Here is an 18,998-nt window from a genome sequence, read left to right as displayed (position 1 = left end):
ACATTAAAGCTTCCAAAAGCTATAAACAAGTTATTAATAAATGAAAGCTCTATTTTGAAAAGTCCAAGAGTAGGAAACTTTCCTCTGATTTAAATGGTAATTGAGCCTTCAGTTCTCTTGCCAAGTTATTATTGGCAAGAGAATTGGTCAGAGCTGATATCCATCTGTACTACTCATCCCAATAGTTTTGTTACATCTGCACCCAAAGAGTTATATGCTGAAAGTGACCTTTTGGTTTGGTTTGTTTTCAAATTACTGATGCTTTAGACAGTTTACCCTGTATAGTTTTTGGATCAGATAGCAGGATCTTGCAGTTTCTTCATTATACCACTAAGTGGACAGAAACTTGAAACGTTGGTTATCGTTATAATGTGAGTACATTTTCTAATTGAGCTTGTAGAATTGGTCAGTGACCTTACAGTATTAAAAAGTATTGATCATGGAGAAAGGAGGCAGCAAAGTCTAGTGTAATTTCCTGAAATATAGGGATCTAGAAAAGTTAGTTTTGTGGGAATGAGTGGGATATATATTTTTTTTTCATTGTAATTGTTTCATTCTATGCATTTATTCTAGTTTGGCAGGCCCTTAGCCATGATTATGAGGGCATCCATGGACTCAGGGACAGCATGGGTTTGTTAAGGGGAAGTCTTGTGTGACCAATTTTATTGGATACTATGGTGTGGTCACAAAAAACTGGATGCAAAAAAATAATTTTAATATCATATACAGCCACTCCCTGGCTTACGTAATACTCGACTTATGGAAATTTGACTTTATGTAAGTTTTTGCTGGCCAGTGCAAACTTAAAAAAATCATGGAAACATATTTTGCATCAATTAGGAATAAATGGAGGTATCGTGAAAATATCATAATGTGAACCTAATAACTGTTTTTTTTGGTAATTCGTTCCAAGACCTTGGAAATTGAAATTTTCGCTATATAACTAAGCTATTTATCTCTCTAAAAGGTCATTTTTATAATTAAAATTGCACTACACTTTCATCGCGGTCATATGTTCTGTTATAAGAATCAATTTTAAAAGCCTTTGTGATATTTTTCTAAAACACATTTCTGGAGGTCACTACTGTAAAACAATAAAAGCAATTTGCACTTTCCGGTTTATTGGGCTTTTCTGTTAGCGCATAAATGTTTAGTAAATTCGATCTTATTGTATTTGTGATAATACCAATAACTGGAATTCTGTAGGTTTTTATGTTACGCTATTATGGTGAAATGAGTCCCCTTCACTGAAATCTGCAATCATATAAAAAACATGCATAAATTTTCAGAATCTTCTCTTCATTCCTATTTACTTATTACAATGGTGAAGGGAAAGGGACCAACGAAAATTGCAAGTGCTGGCAGTGCTAGGAAATGACACAAAATGGATTTAGAAATGAAGATGATTAATTAAGAAGTACAAAATCTGTCATCTATTGCACAGAATTAGGTCTCATCGCTTCAACAGTGAATACTATTTTAAGGGACAGTGCACGTATAAAAAGAAAATGTTATAAAGGATCAATACATTTAAGATCAACAGTGATCACAAAACAGTGTTCAGGTGCTATAACAAAGATGGAAAGCTATTATTAATACGGATGGAAAATCTGATTCAGAAGCAAGTGCCCCTGAGGCCAATGGCAATTCAAGCAAAAACATCAAGTATTTATGAAGATATTAAGAATAAGTACAGTGAACCCCAAGCCAAGTTCATGGCTAGCAACTGTTGGTATTATAGGTTCAAGCATCGCACTGGTTTCCAAAACATTAAAGTATGCTGTGAAGTCGCCAATTCTGAGTCTGCAGGTGCAGAGAAATTTTGTGATGTGTTGGAAAAAAACTGCTTCTAAATCTCCACAGCCCTCAACTTCTGCAGCGGCGTTCTTATCAGCTGGAGAGTTAATTCTGGCAATGATGCTCGAAAGTTAAAACTTGCTGATGTTATGCCTGTCTCCTCTCTCTTGTAATTTTATAATTTTGTACACTTTTGTAATTTTTCCTGCACATGAGATAATAATATTGAATAAATAATTCTATTTATATGTTCATCGAACATTTCTTTTTTGCTTCAATCAAATTTGCGAGTGCTGCATAAGCATTTAGGGAAATTCTGACTTACGTAGAGTTCTACAGAACGCAAACCTTATATAAGTCAGGGAGTGGCTATTTTTGAATTTTAGGAAAGCTTTTGATACTGTTGCACATGGAACGCTCTGTACAAGTTGGAGCAAATGGCATTAGAGGCAAGTTTGTACAATGGATAAAAGGATGGTTAAGTGGGAGAAGACAGAGTGTGGTAATCAGGATACTGCTCTTCATGGACTAATATTAGTGGAGTTCCCCAGGGGTCTGTGTTGGGCCCATTGTTGTTTTCTGTATTTATCAATGATATTGATGAAACTATATCAGGCTTAATGTCCAAGTTTGCAGACGACATAAAGGTTGGTAGGGTTGTTAATGACAGTAAGTACAGTACACTACTGTAACAGGATCTAGAAAACTTGAGCAGATGGGCTGAGAGGTGGCAACTGAATAACATTGACAAATGCAATGCAAAGTACTGCATATAGGTAGCACTAACCCCAGAGTAACATATCAACTGTTTGGTACTACACTCAGGGTAGTGGAGAATGTAAAAGATCTGGGGATAATTGTGCTGTCATTTATGAAGTTTTCTGAGCAGTGCAGACAGGCTGCAATAGTAGCTCATGGGGTCTTGTCAATAATATATATAGGAATTTTGCTAGCAGGGATAAGGAGGTGATTATCCCCTTGTATAAGGCCACACCTTAAGTTCTGCATACAGGTCTGGAGGCTTTATTTTAGGAAAGATGTTGAGCTACTAGAATGAGTACCGAGAAGGGCAACGAGCAAAATAAAGGGCTGCTGTTACCGAGATAGGTTTAAGTTCTGCAAATTACAGAATTTGGAGACTAGGTACCTGCGAGGTGATCTAATTGAGGTATATAAGGCCTTGAATGGTTTGAGCAAGCTCAATGCTGATAGGATTATTATTATCATTGTTGTTGCTCTTATATTATTTCTCCCTGATTGGGGGTTCCACTCCGTGATGGGTACTTCTACGAAGTACACAGGGTGGTTGTAATGTCTGGTGTTATTTGGTATTATCGGTCGAGGAAATTTCTGACTGTCCGACAGGTGTTCAGGATTGTGACTTTCTGGAGTTCCTTGTAGTTCTCTGGGAGGCCTATTGCTGCTATGTAGAGTCTTTGGTACCATACCAGTGGTTGACACGATGATTGGGATGATTGATACTTCTTGCATATGCCACATCTCCTTAATCTCATGTCTCAGGTTTGTGTACTTCCTAATTTTTTCCTCACGGATTTTCTGGACATTGCTAGTGTTCGGCAACGTTATGTCAATTAGGTAGGTAGCCTTTCATCTTGTCCACAAGGGTTATGTCCAGTCTGTTGTGTGGGATGGTCTTATCTATTATTATGGCACGATCCCAGTACAGCTTGTGGGTTCCGGTCTCTAGTACTGCCTGGGGTTCATACTTGTAGTATGGTACACTTTCTTTGGTCAACTGGTATTTCCTCGCTAGCTTCTGATGTATTATCCTAGCTACCTGGTCGTGTTTATGAGAGTACTCAGTCTGGGCGATCACCTTGCACCCTGTGGTGATTTGTTGGATCCTTTCCGAGGCCAGGTGGCATCGTCGACATGTGGCATCGTCGACATGTGTCATCTGACATTCCAGGCTCCTTTGCAATGTATTTTCTATAGTTTCTGGTGTTGATTACCTGGTCTTGGATGGCCAGCATGAATCCTTCAGTCTCGGGGAAGAGTGTCCCACTTGTGAGCCATGCACTGGAAGCAGTGGTGTCGATGTGATCTTGATGGAGGTCAATGTAATGTCTGCCATGGAGTGTCTTCTTTGTCCATCTTTCTAACTTCGTTTCTTGTACTGTTTGGGCGGGAGAGGTTTCCTCACTTAGGTTGAGTGGGGTATACCACTTATCTGTCTTCTTTATGGCCTGGTGGAGTGGTGCTGTGTTGCTCTCTAAGTAATCCTTCAGGTTAACTATGGCTGTTTTCTGTTGTCCTATCAGGTCTATCAGGCCCCTTCCTCCCTCTTCCCGAGGTATTGTTATTCTCTCCACTGCTGACTTCGGGTGGTGTTGGCGACTCTTGGTCATCATTGTCCTTGTCTTTCACATGATATCTTCTAGCTCGGTGTTAATCCAATCTATGACCAATCTGTATTATTATTATTATTAGCCATATAGTGCAAGGAAGCTTGAGGCCTATGCTGCACCAGCCAAAAAAAAAAAGTTCCGAGTTACCCCGAGAGAGAGAGAGAGAGAGAGAGAGAAAGAGAGAGAGAGAGAAGTAGAAATGAATCACCAAGAAAGAGAAGAATGATGATATCCAGCTCAGAACCTTGGGTGTGCCAAGCCCATACTCACCAGTTGTGAGCCCCTGGGGTTGTTCCTCTTATCTTATCTTCCTTCGATAGTATGAATCAGAGCTGTACTACTCAATATGTTCTACGTTGATAATAATATTAGTAAAATAATAAGAGGAGTTTACCTCAATATAGTGCGTAGAACACTTCCGTATGATACCCTCCAGAAATTAAAACGGAAAAAACGAAAAAATCGACAACTTACCGGTACATTAGAGTAAAATATAAATAATTAGACCTTTACGCGCATTCGCGAAGACAAATATTCTCTATTTAAGTATCAAGTTTAACCTAATTCGGTAATTTTCATTCCTGTGATCACGACATACGGTGGAAAAGCGTTGTCAGCTTCAGGAAGGAAAATCGTTTTGAATATTTTCGTTACATTCTTTTAATTGCGTTAATTTGATTTTTAATTGTTTTAAATTGATTTGAATTGTGTTAAATTGATTATTTAATTATTTATATTTTACTCTAATGTACCGGTAAGTTGTCGTTTTTTTGTTTTTTCCGTTTTAATTTCTGGAGGGTATCATATGGAAGTGTTCTATGCACTATATTGAGGTAAACTCCTCTTATTATTTTACTAATACTTATCTTCCTTCATAGATTAGGCGATCCACCTGTTCCGATCTCAAAGAGGTCTGCCCATCTTTTCTTTGGTCTTCCTGTCTCTTTTTCCTTTTGCTCTATATGTATAAGCTAATTTTGCTCTGTATGTATAAGCTATATGTATAAGCTTTTTCCTTTTGCCCAGATTAATCACCTGAGGGGGACATAAGTTCAAATTGAGGAAAGACAGTTGTAGAATAGATGTGCCAAAATTTGCCTTTAGCCAGTGGGTGGTTGATTACTCGAACTAACTTCCATCTGTCATTGTAGAATTTGACAGCTTAAATATATTCAAGGCAGAACTAGACAAACATTTGGAGCAAATGGATGGGTGAAATGGGAAGGGGTTTTTTTTGACTGATGCTGTATAAGCTTACTTTCTTGCATCATATGTCTCTGCTAATGGTAATGCTAAAGTGTGATCTCCTCTTCTTTTCCCTGCATTTTTAACTGTTATGTTTTGGTTTATATTTTGATATAGAGTCTACTGAAATAAAATAAGGCAGTTCTTGTGAATATTTTGATTTTATAAAGGCTGTATTATCTCTTCTGTATCAGGTTTCTTTTTGTATGTAATGTTCTGTTATTTTTGTATTGGTTTTTGAATATTCAAAAAAAATGTTGAAATATTTGATGATAATAATGATAAAATGATAATGGAATAACTGGAAAAACATACAGTTAAAGAGTACTCTGAAAATTTCTTGTGACACTCTACAAAATTTAAAAAAAGAAAAACTATTTATATGGCGCATTCTTTACATTTAGAAGACTGATCAGGAAAAAAAATCAAATAAATGCTTGAATTGTTGTAAACTTCTAAATTTAGAACATGCCATTTTAGTTACAAAGTGGAACCAGTTCATTGCCCTGTTAATTTAGTAGATTGATTCCCCCCATTACAATTTTCATAATCTATTAAATGTTACTGCTCTTGAAAATGTTTGTTCATGATACTGGCCCCGAATTTTGCACTTACAAAGATAAATCATATATCATTTGAAAAGTCTCAGTCAGGAACTGAGTTAATTTTTAAATATGAAATAAACTAATTTGGTAATCAACTATTTTGAAAATTTGGCTTTATTGAAATAAATTTATAAATCTTACTTGGCATTATGCTGACTTTTTTATATAATAATAATGTTATTTTATATCCTTTATGTTAATTTTTAGTTGAAGTCACAGTCTATATCAGAGCACATAATGAAATAAATCCAGTTTTTGCTCCTCCTTGGACACCTTCAAATCCAAAAATTGAGATAACAATTCCTGAAGAAGCATTAATTGGTTCTACATTGCTTACTTTATCAGCAAGAGATCCCCTTACTCATAAAGCTGTTACGCAGTTTGAAAAAATATTTGGATCAGATCCAGACAATTATGTCTCTGTCAGTCCAGTCTCAGGTATGTCATTTATGCAGAGAATTAATAAAAAAATGTGTTTTTTTCCCTTAATTTCTTCTATTATTGCTAATGTTATACTTGTATTAAGACAGATCTTATAGATCAGAAGTCTCCATCTTGCAGCTTTGTGAGCTGCAAGATGAAGACCTCATGTCTATAGCATATATCTGGAATAGACAGATCCAATCTACCTCAGTCATCTAGAATAGTAATGAACATCACAATGTTAGGTATATGTATTGACCCACTAGGCCAGGATGAGAAAAGTGTGTGCGGTAATTTAATTTTGGTTTGTGCCATGTTTCATTGTATGGGTAAAGCTAATTCTTGGCAGTGTGCTGACTTAGGTCAACTTTTTTTATATAATAATAATGTATTTTATATCCTTTATGTTAATTTTTAGTTGAAGTCATAGAGCACATAATATATATCAGAGCACATAATGAATTCTCCTGAATAAAGTGAAATCCAAAATAAGGGCATCTGATAGATAAATTTCTGGTGAGTAATTACAGTTAGAGTTTCTATGAGCCATATTAGGCATATTATTGAAATTTAATAAAGCAAAAATAATTCCAAATTTTTGTATTGCTATTAGTAATAGTGCTAGGAGGTTCTTTGCACTCATATAGTGCAAGGAGGCTGTGGGCTTTTGCTGCACTGACCAAGAAATAAAATAAAAATAATAATGAAATACTGAAAATAAAAATAATAATTAAAAAAAATAAATTTAATAATTAAAATAAAAAATTAATAGAATAAACAATATGTGTTTCCCTCCTTACCCATGTGAAGAGAAAACCAGACTTATTCAGCTAACCTCTGAATTTCTCCAAGCTGTCAGGCTCAACTACCCAGAATAATTTATTCTGCTAATTACAGCACATCTTAGTTAATTCAATATTATATTATTCAAAATATGATGTACAGGTAGCCCTCGATTTATGTCGGCGTTAGGTTCCTGGGGGAACTGGCACAAATGGAATCAGCGCAAATGGAACCCTTTGTGTAATGGAGTCAATCGGAAATCACAGGGTTAGGTTCCGGCACAAAAAATTTTACCTACCACTTTCATCGATTGTTTTATTTTATTAGCATTCTTCATAGTTGTAGTAATAGTCGATGGAGGCATATTCATAGCCCCACACACATTACGGCGATTTTCACCAGATTCCATCCTCCAAATATTGCACTAGGATTCAATGAACTATTTTTATCAGACATGGCACCTCTTTATTCTGTTAAATTAAAAACTTTATAACATGATGGCAAAAACTGCACATGACTATCACTATTATTATATTTAATTTATTAATAGCACAATTATAAAAAAATGTTAGTGTAATAAATTTCCAACACGTGTAAATAGCGTAAAGAAAAACCAACTGAATGCTTCACTGCATTGACCTTTACCACCCGCATCCACAAGTGGCTACTTTGAGGGCGGGAATCTTTCTTCTCTTATACGGATGCGCTAATTGCTGATTGGCTCAGATTGTCTTAAATCACATGAAGAGTGCATGATACATAGCACAGTATGATGCCGATAAATTTTGTCTGACAATTTTAAACTTTCAATTTATAAAAAAATTGCAAAAAAAAAAAAAAAAAAATTCCAAAATAAATAAATAAAAATAAAAATGCCATTGTGGTCAGTGATCAGTGCTATTGCAAATCGGCGCAAATCGGACCAGCGCAAAACGAGGGCTATGACTACTTAGATTTCAAAGCCACTACCATTCCCAGACTAATGATATAGGTTTTTAAATGCATCTTACTATCAATTATTTGAAATACATCTACAATAAAATCCAAAATATGAATTGGTCCCATAACTTGTGAATAGCTTGTCTAATTTGAAAAGACTGCCAAAACCAGCTACTGGCAAACATCGTTATAATGAAAGTGAATGGAGCTATAATGCATGTGCAGAACTGTGGAGAATTCATGTAACTGTAATTCACATTATGGTTACACATGTAATCCATTTTGTTTATACCACTGAAGGAAGGAAGGAAAGCACCAATCACTAATAATACAATGTATGATTTCCTGCATTGTTAATATATATATGCTCAATTTGAGGGAAAATGACAATGAATGTGCTAAAGAGAAAACAATCAAAACAAAATTAACCTCTCCTTGAGGGCATTCACAATCAGAGTTTCCAACTAAAACTTTTCATGTGGCACTAGATTCACATCAAAAAAGCACTAAAAAGCACCAAAACTATTTAGATATCTGCAAAAAGATCAGTGAAATATATTTGAAATAATTAAAAAGTAAAATAGCTACATATAAGAAATTTATTACATAGTATGAATCAGAGCTGTAATACTCAATATGTTCTACGTTGATAATAATATTAGTAAATTAATAAGAGGAGTTTACCTCAATATAGTACGTGGAACACTTCCGTATGATACCCTCCAGAAATTAGAACGGAAAAAACGAAAAAATCGACAACTTACCGGTACATTAAAGTAAAATATAAATAATTAAATAATTAAAGTAAAATATAAATAATTAAATAATCAATTTAACACAATTCAAAATCAATTCAAAACAATTAAAATTCAAATTAACGCAATTAAAAGAATCTAACGAAAATATTCAAAACGATTTTCCTTCCTGAAGCTGACAATGCTTTTCGACCGACTGTCGTGATCACAGGAATGAAAATTACCGAATCAGGATAAACCTGCAACTTAAATAGTGATTATATTTTAAATAGTGAACATTTATGTAATAAATTTCTGAAATTTATTACATAAATGTTATTATAATATAATAAAGTTTTTATCTCATTACAGAAATTATTTTATTAAAAAAGCATTTTCTTGGAGCATTATTTCAAGGCAAAAAGTTCCTAACCTATCATTTTTTCATGACATTTCATCTGCAGATTCTCTCTACATGTTCAGTGAACAAATTTCAATTCAGAAGAGGGCAATTATTTGGTGTTTAAGCAGTTACACAGTTTAGACTTTTATGGCAAAAAACTCACTCTGTATGTCAGCATTTTAATGAGGTAAAATTAAAGCTGTTATTGCTAATTGTGATAGATCTTGAAAAGGATTTTCTCCAGTGGCATCTCTATAAGATGCAATTTCAGTTCAAAGGGAAATTGTGTCTGAAACTCGAGTCCACTATACATTATGAAGATTTTTCTTAGAAGTCAGTGCAAGTCAGGCTTTCATTATCCTTTATAAACATTTGTGCAAGTTCTAAAATGTCTGGTTTTATTTATTTTGGGCATTCATCTCCACTAAAATATTTTATTGATTGGAGCACACAGAAATTATTTGGAAGATGCTTCCTTATTTGCTTTTTAAGCTCAACAACAAAATTTATGCAGTATACTCTGATAAAGTATACTCTTCAAGTGCAGAAAATTTGCTTTCTGATAAATGTTTTTCAAATTCATAACCAATATATGGCTGATTTTTTTTTTTTTATGGAAACCCCAAACATGAGAGATATTAGAACTCGTACCAAGTTCTAATATCTCTCATAGTACTTGGTACTGTGCTTGGGTTGGAGGTTGAGAAGATGAAAGAAGATATTTGTTGACATTAGACTTGAACTTCTGTAGACTGTAATTTTCAGGAAATACGTATGAAGGAAGGTTGTTCCAGAAAACAGCAGTTTAATGAATAAAGGAGGAAGATGAAAAGTTGATTCTGTGAGTTTGAAGTTGGACAGTAAATGGATGTTGGCTGGTGGTGGCACGTGTTTGGACTGTTTTTGAAAGAGAGAGAGGGAATAATAGAAGCCAATTCAGAAGAACAGTGCCCATGGAAGTATCGGTAGAAAAGGCATGCAGCAGAAACAGTACATCTATGAGACAGCGAGTAGAGAGACTCAGTTAGAGAGGAGTCATTAATTAACCTAACTGCCTCTTCTGAATGGAATCTAGAAGCCCGAAAGAGGTTTTGGGGGCACCACCCCAGATGTGGGAACAATATTCCATGCTAGGGTGGATTTGCAATTTGTACAGAGTGAACAGCTGTTTGGAAGAAAAGTAACGCCGTGAGCAAAAGCGAAAACCAAGTTTTTTAGATGCAGAGAAAGCAATATTTGTGATATGCTTGTGCCAAAAGGGATTAGAAGTTAGGGTAATTCCCAAAAGAGATATATCAACTTGCCTAGAAATCGGATTGTCATCAAAGTTAAGCATAGGAGCAGAAGAATCCTTTTTGCGAGATATAAGACAAGACTAAGTTTTAGAAGGATTGAAATCTACTAAGTTAAATAAAGAAATAAATTTTCTGTTTATACTCCGGGACGACCGAATGGTCAGAGGAGTTTACAAGATACACAGAATACAAGAAACAGCACCGTATTCAGTAGTCACGGGCTTGAACCCTGGTCATTCAAGGTATGTGTACTTATGCACCCACGCACCTGACCACTAGGCTACGGCGGTCTTTGTCTTTTCCCCACTGGAGAATTACCTGGAGATCGGCATTTAAGGAATTGGTAGCAGTTATTCGAGAAGTTGAAGCTGATTGAGCAGGGCAAGGTTTCTCAAAATGGAAAGTAGAATGCAATGTACTATCATCAGCAAAACTGTGGATAGGATTTCCAGTCAATGGAAGAAGGTCATTAATATACAAGAGGAAAAGAGTTGGGGGAAAGAACTGAACTTTGGGGGACACCGGCATTAGTGGAGAAGTTAGAAGACAGAAAGCCATCTACCATCACCCTCAGTGAGCGATCAGAGAGAAAACTGGATAACCAATTACAAAAAAACAGTTGGAAAACCAAAAGATGGAAGCTTGTTTAGAAGTGCTTTATGGCAAACACGATCGAAAGCCTATGAGATGTCAAGAGCAACTGCTTGTGTTTCACCGAACTTTTCCATTGAATTTGTCCACAAAATGGGTAACATAAGCCAGAATATCACCAGTGGATTAACATTGATGGAATCCATTCTGGAAATCATTGATCAGATGGAAGGTTTCTAGATAGTTTAAAATTTGGGGGTTAATTGAATTCTCCATTACTTTGGAAACAGTAGAAGTGATTGGGATGGGATGTTAATTGGATGGGAGGGATTTGTCATCCTTTTTAGGAACTGGCTGGATATAAGCAAATTTCCAAGCAGAAGGAAAAACGCCTTTGGAATAAGAAAGTGAAAAAAGGCGGCAAGGAACATTAGTAAGTTCAGGAGCATAGGTTTTTGAGAACAAGTGGAGAAATACCATCAGGACCTGGAGCTTTCTTATCATCAAGATTTGTCAAAATCCTTCTGACATTGACATTTGTCAAAATCCTTCTGAAAAGAACCAGGAAGTGTTTGGGATGTTTAGATCTTTTCACAAATAAACTTATCCTGTTAGTTTGACACTTCATGGTGTATTCAAGAGTAAGAAAAAGTGGGGGTGGGATATGCCGTACATATGATAAGAATATACCCAGATCCTTGACATAACGTGGCCTCGACAATGCCTCCCGCATACACACTACTCAGACTCCTTCCAGTCGCTATCTGGCAGAGTAGAAGTAGCAAGATTATACACTAGTTGATCTGGAAGCCTCCTAAACAGTTACCAATAGGTTTGGTCCAGTGTACTAACTAGCAGCCGACCTGCAAACACCGTTTTAGAGCTGTACCCCTGAAATGTAAGGAAGATTGGATCTCGCCTTGATGTTCATCATAACCTCAAAATTCATCAGTCATACTGCATGATGGAAGAGATGGGGAAGGGTTGACCAGAACTTAGCTCTGGAGACTAAACAATGCTTCCACCACTTCAAGCCTTCAGTAAGCAAAGTGGTGGTATTGCACCGGTTGATGAGAGTCATCTACCACCTAGTATTGCCTGGTAACACAGAGGGGTGGCATTCCTCCATGTGGTGTGGATGCCACACCTCGACCCCTGCTTTTGTTGGGTCACACCTGGGTGGTCACCCACAGTGCTTGTGCATGGAGGTTATACCCAGGATTACTAACAGACCCACCATCGTGAAGGTGCAAGCAGAGGATTTGGCTGTCACAGACCGTCCAGACTACGCCGAAGTCTGGACGGTCTGTGACAGCCCGTCCAGACTTCGCCGAAATTGGGTCCACTTGACTTGAATGTCACCCAAATATCAGTTCCATCAGCATTTTAGACTCCCAGGTAGCAAGTACAGCTTGTCTGCCATATCTGAGAGAATGTCTGTGATAACCTCAAGGGCTTAGGATATATATAATCTTGAGCTGTGAATCACTTTCATTAAGCTTTTTTCCTGGTATAAGAATGATTCAACTGAGTGAATTAACAAGATGCAGTAGATTATTCAATAACTCAGTAGGGTCTTGCATTTCTGCCTCAAATTTCTTGTTTACTCTTTGCACTTCACCAAGGCTGTGCTTTAAAAATATTAAAAGAATAGTTTTTCTGGTGCGAAAACATTGAATAAAGAATTTTGGTTGTATAACACCTTCCTTCTGCCTTGCTATATTAACTCAATCCACTGCTGTAATCTTTTTACTGCAGATTCAGTTGACATCCGGCTTGCTGTTTTCACTTGTACAAACTTCAAAAGCTGATTTCCTTCATTTATTGCAGCAAAACGTTCACTATATTTAGCCTGACAAACTGACGAATGGAGGACCAACTATATGTTTTTTTTTTTATCTTAAAATCCAAATTCTTTGGCAAACACTCAGCTGCAGCACAGAGCTGGAACTAGGCAATCCTATGCCTGGGGCAAAAGTGTTATGAGTATGTCCCCATTATATGCAGGTAGTCAATCTTTCAGTAACGTAGCTAGGGTTTTCGACACCCGGGAACAACAACATGTCTTTCTGGTTCTCCTGAGTGTGACGGTATAATGTGAATGTGATAGATAATTCCTTCAGTTTGCACCCCTGAACTCGGCACCCAGGAGAAATTGCCTTCCTCTGCACCCTGCTAGCTATGCCTCTGCAATATTTATGAATTTATAAAAATTAGTATTGCAATGGTCTACAATTTGCATATATTTATTAATAAAATAATTTAAATAATACAATGAATATAACAAAACAAAAATATAAAAGAAAAAGAAACTTATTTTTAATACAAAACTATATTTTTTTTCATAAAATAATATTGCATCCAGAATAATTTTTAAAATTCTTCTCCATATTTCTTTCTATGTTAAAAGGAAAATTTTAGGTAGAATAAGATCAACTAGGCTAAAATGGGTGGGCCACGTGATTCGACACTTCTGGATGCAGTGGAGGGGACTGTGGAAGGAAAATGCCCTGGGATAGACCAAAAAAAGAACGTTTGTTGGGACATTGCTGGATGAAGCAGGACTTCAAAACTTTGAGGAACTAAAACAAATGGCACAGGAGAGAAAAAGATGGTGACAGCTCATCAGAGGAGCTGACCAGTTACAAGACTGAATTACTGATGATGATGATGTTAAAATTGCTATTTGTAGAACATCATCAATAAGTCCAGAATTTTTTAGACTCTTTTCTATTGATTTCCATTTTAGTGCAGATTCAGTTGTTCATGGTTTTTTAACAAATTTTTGTGATTTGGAGTACATCGATATAAATGTTTCCAAGAGGAAAAGGCTTTTTGTGAATTGACTAAACACATTGCCAGTATTTTTATTAGTTCCAAATAAAATGCATGGAAATCAATACAAAGATTTAGTTTCTTTAGAGTAAATCTGCCAATTTCTGTCTAAAATTCATCATTATCAAGTTTTTTTTCTTTTTCAAACCACTCAATAGAAAATCGACTTTCGTCCTTGGATAAAGAATAATGAAAATCCTTATCTTTGCCTTGTCCGTTCCATTTTCTATTAAAAAGCATCTTATTTTATCAAAAATATTTGATGGCCAAGATGCAGGATTATATAAGTTCAGCATGATGTGATTATTATTATTATTTTAATTTTTTAAAATCTGAGGGGACTCATACTTTGACTCAGTTTTCTGGTCATTTTCAGAATTATTATTGTTATAACCACTGTTTTGCTACAATTTTCTTCAGCTTTTTTGACTGAATGACTGAATAGCAGCTAACAGGGTTTTCTTTGTTGTGGTCAGTGATCTCCAATGGCGCAAACCAATTTTGAAAATTATTTGACAATTTCTTTGCTTCTTCCTCCTCCCTCAACTTCTTTCAAAATTTTGCTTCACTTGGTTGTTTAGACATCTTATTCTTACTTATAATTTATAAATTTAAAATTTTTAAAGATTTTTTTATTTTAATTAAATTTGGAGCACAGCCAAATAAATAACATCATTTATTGTACACATGTAGACTAGAATGAAACAATTTTAACAATTTTTAAAGAACAGCATTTAAAAAAAATGTTTCATTCAGCATATGCACAAATTGAAATTAAAAAAAAAAAAAAAGACAAACTTGATAATACATTATTTTAAATAGGAGTTTGCTCACAATCTGCATTTTTGTAGTATAAAAAAGTATTTTAACAAGGAGAATGTTTGCTCAAAAAATTAACAAAGGGAACTCTTTACTCAAAAAATTAACAAAGGGAACTCTTTACTCAAAAAATTTAACAAGGAGATCCTATAAAAATAAAACATTTGGTTACAGTTCAACTAAAGGAAATTAAAATACATAAAAGAAAGGTTGATAATAACAATTTATTAAAACTTACTTTTTTTAATGTGGAGATGAAACAACTGAATAACAAAATTTGAATTACACTTTTGTTTCTTTTAATCTGCAACTACTCACACTTGAGTTTTGTGCAATTCAAGCAAAATACAACTGCCAACTCACCAACTGGCTAGCACTGGAGAACAAGCCAACTGATTAGCACTGGAGGACAAACCAAAAAGCTCAGAGGTGTGACATCACAAAACAAGCCATACTTTATAGAAATTTGTAATTGGAGTTTCTCTGTTATTTTTGAAATTTGTAATTGGATTTTATCTGTTAATTTTTAAAATTTGTAAAACACTGTTCCTCCCTGATATTTTTTTCCATTAGTGATAAATCCCAAATTTATAATTTTTTTCACTCTCACAAAATTACAAAAATTCTGGAATCATAAGTAGCATATAAAGATAATTCACTATTTATTTTAATAAAAGTTTTATTTTTATTTTTAACAAAGAACACAAGTTGACCAGAAGTTATCCTTGTCGGGAATACATCTTAATCTTTTGACTGGCTATAGAAAGCAATTGACTAGTTATGTGGGATAGGTGGCTGCATACGTTTTATGTTCCTCTTACATTGTGGAGCAGTAAACCCTTTAATTCTTAATTTTCACTTTCTAATTGCTTAAATTGCCTAAAGGTCAGAGGTGGAAACAAAGCATACAAAGTTAAGTCTCTCGTGATCCGTTTATTATATGGAAATTTTCTTCGTTCTACAAAAACTATTTTAAATGTAATAAAAGAAAGTCAAAAAAATTCACTATAAGGAAGTTCATTAAACACAGGTCCAACTGTAATTAAATCAAAAATGAAGCAATTTTAAAATATAACTGGTCGAATGCACCCTTAAAATGCTGCACCTGTGGTTGGCGCCCCCCTTTCCCCACCCTAGTTCTGTATCTGCTGCAGCATGTGACACAAGTTGAAGAGAATGAAAACACATGTAATAAGTATTAGATGTGGAATTCTTTTTTAACGTGTGTATATCCCATTGTTTATACCTATCATAATTGAGGCATTGTCTGTTCTTAGTGCAATTAGATTTTGCACATTGATGCAATGTTTCTTTAAACATTCTTTTATTGCACTGCATATTGCTTCACCATTGCATTCATACAGTTCTATTAAGTCTAAATAAGTTACAATAATCTTCCTCTTTATCTCAGAATAATATCTTATAACAATTCCTAATAATTTACTAACAATAATATCCCTACTTTTGTCAATAATTAAAGTAAACTTACTTTACTTTGATTTTAAAGTAAATCAAGTTTTTTGTGGTATTTTCTTACCACTTTTCCAGTGACAGCTGTCTTTTCAGTATTACCATCACAAGACCTTGTAACCAAAGTGATGTTTTGTGATGGTGATGTTGCAAAGACTGCTGTCACTGAAGAAGTGGTAAGAAATTACAACAAAATTTTTGACCCCCCCCCCCCCCATGTACATATTTCTAATCCATAAATAAACATATTACCAACATAGGTTTAGAATGTGTTATTATCTTCAAACAAACAAGTTCTTGTGATCAAAGGGATCTTTGAGATGGTGATATTGCAAAGACAGTTGTCACTGAAGAAGTGGTAAGGAAATACCAAGAAATGTTTTACCCTCTTATGTATATATATGAGATGCTACCTAAAAGTTCCTGAAATGTATTTATAAAGTAGACTCACCATGGGTCTTATTCACCACCGTAACCTTTCAAGAAGTCTCCCTGAGTGCATAAACACTGATCCCATTGCTTCTCCCATGATTTGAATGTGTCCCGAAAGTCCTTCATCATAATGTTCAGCACTGCTTGTGATTCAGTTTGGATATCCTCTACATTGTCAAATATTCAACCCTTCAGCTTGATTTTCATTTTTGGGAAGAGCAATGAGTGGCAGGGGGCCAAGTCTGGCGAATAAAGGGATGGGGGACGATTGTCATGTTGTTGGATGCCAAAAACTGTGCCACAGTGAGAGATGTGTGTGCCGGTGCATTGTCGTCATGAAGGACCCAGTTCTTTGTGTGCCACTTCTCTGGATATTTCCTCCTCACAGCTTCCCTTAACCACCTCAGGACTTCACAGTAGAACACAAAGTTGATGGTCTGACCAGGAGGGATGAATTCCTTATGGATAATCCCGTCAAAGTCCAAAAAAAAGATCAGCATGGACTTCACATTGGGCTTTCTTCGGTTAGGGTGAAGATGGGATCTTCCGCTGGGATGATTGTTGCTTGGTTTCTGGGTCATACTGATATACCCAACTCTCGTCGCCAGTGACAACCATAGAAAGGAAGTTTTGATCACTCCTGGCCTGTTATTGAGGATCTCTGCTAATTTCCATGCAATGCTGCTTTTGGTCTTCACTCAGTAACTGTGGCCGAACTTGGCCACAATCCTTCTCGTGTTCATCTCGCTGTACAATAGTCCTATATAATGCCACAAATGTCGTGGATGGTCTTCATGGATTGCCGCCCGAACTTTTGCGATATTTTCCAAAAATATTGCAAAAGTTCTCGACGATGGACACCCAGAGCGATTGTTGTCATCAGCTGACATTCGACCATTTTTAAAATGGTTAAACCAGTAGTAGGTCTGCGTCTGGCCTAAAGCATTGTCATCAAAAGCTTGTTTCAGCTTCTTATGGGTTTCTGCTGCTGCTGTATCGTTAAGAAGGAAACAAAACTTGATGCAAGCATGTTATTTTCTCACATCAGCCATCACAACAGTCACAAACTATGCAAAACACACTGCCAAAGAACTGCACATAAATATTCAATGAGACTCTGTCCAGCACAACATCACATGGCATGCTGATTCACAAAGGATGCATGTAGCAACAAGTTCATACTAGATGTAGTTCCTGCACAACATTCAAAATTTGGGAACATTTGGATAGCAAATTGGAAATAAATATAATTATATTTATTTCCGAATTTTATTATAATAATAATAATACCAACATAGTTTTTGAGTGCTTCATTATCTTCAGACAACACAGTGTGCCTGCACATCATGTTGCTCAAGAAATACCTTAAACTTGCTATTTTTTAAGTCATTTTTTTCCAATATGGAATATGGTCCAAGAACATTATTAATAATTGCACTATACTTTAATTTCTTCAGAGTTTTTTATGCTTTGCTGTTGCCAAAGTTTTTAGTCTGCTATTCTTAATGAATAAAGCTCAACTATAAACTTAGATATGCTATCTTCTGTTTGTTTAACACTTAGGCCATTGCTTGCAAATGGCACTTTTTAGGCATACATCTTTTGTATTTAGCTAAGGATATAACTAATTTAACATTGTTATTGTTACAGTATAGCGTATCTTGATAGCATATATCTCAAACTTGATAGCTTAGGTATAATGTAAAATTATATAGCAGAATGCATATCACTGAATTAGCTGAGTGTAGTATTGTATAGTCAGTCAAGTATAGTATAGTCAATTAATCAATTAAATTTATTAAGTCGATTACATAATGGTACATTAAGAAGCTCTATAAATCATCTAAGTGTCAATTTATTAACCTTATTAATTTTCATTGTTAATTAATTACATCGTAATTAAATGAAAATCATGCCCCAGACTAGAGTGGCAAAGCAACGTGCACAAAGTAGCAGCAGTGCTGTGGCTTGGGGGAGAACCAAAGGGGCAGTTCTCCAATGCATCACAGCCTAAAAAAATGTGCAACTTGTGAAATGTTTGCATACCTTTTTGAAAAAAGGACATGATCTAGCCAAGGATAATGTCTTTGTGTGTGCTAGGTGCAGAGAGTGTGAAGAAATTAGGCGGCAACTTAGCGTTCTGATGGGTGTCTGTGAGAGCTTGAAGAGTAGGCTAAGTGCCCTCGAAGGAATTAAAATGGGAGACCCATCAAGCTCTCAGCTGCCCAACTCAGTGCCAGAGCTCATTCTTATGCATC

At 35.5% G+C, this 18,998-nt stretch overlaps 1 protein-coding gene across 6 annotated transcripts in view; it reads left to right on the top strand.

Moving 5' to 3' along the window:
* Cad74A (cadherin 74A) overlaps window positions 1-18,998 on the top strand; it is a 748,720-nt gene that overhangs the window by 453,167 nt on the left and 276,555 nt on the right. For all 6 annotated transcript variants that reach the window (XR_016546733.1, XM_090369392.1, XM_090369388.1 and 3 more), the window contains one exon: window positions 6,224-6,454. Coding sequence is in view for 5 of the 6 variants with exons in the window: in XM_090369392.1 (XP_090225518.1) it covers window positions 6,224-6,454 (231 nt within the window). In the remaining variant the exon portion in view is untranslated. The remainder of the gene's footprint in view (window positions 1-6,223; window positions 6,455-18,998) is intronic.

The sequence above is a fragment of the Mastigoproctus giganteus genome, chromosome 3, assembly GCF_048544385.1.
Source record: "Mastigoproctus giganteus isolate SK-2022 chromosome 3, ASM4854438v1, whole genome shotgun sequence".
NCBI lineage: Eukaryota > Metazoa > Arthropoda > Arachnida > Uropygi > Thelyphonidae > Mastigoproctus > Mastigoproctus giganteus.
This window is presented reverse-complemented; position numbering and strand designations above follow the sequence as displayed.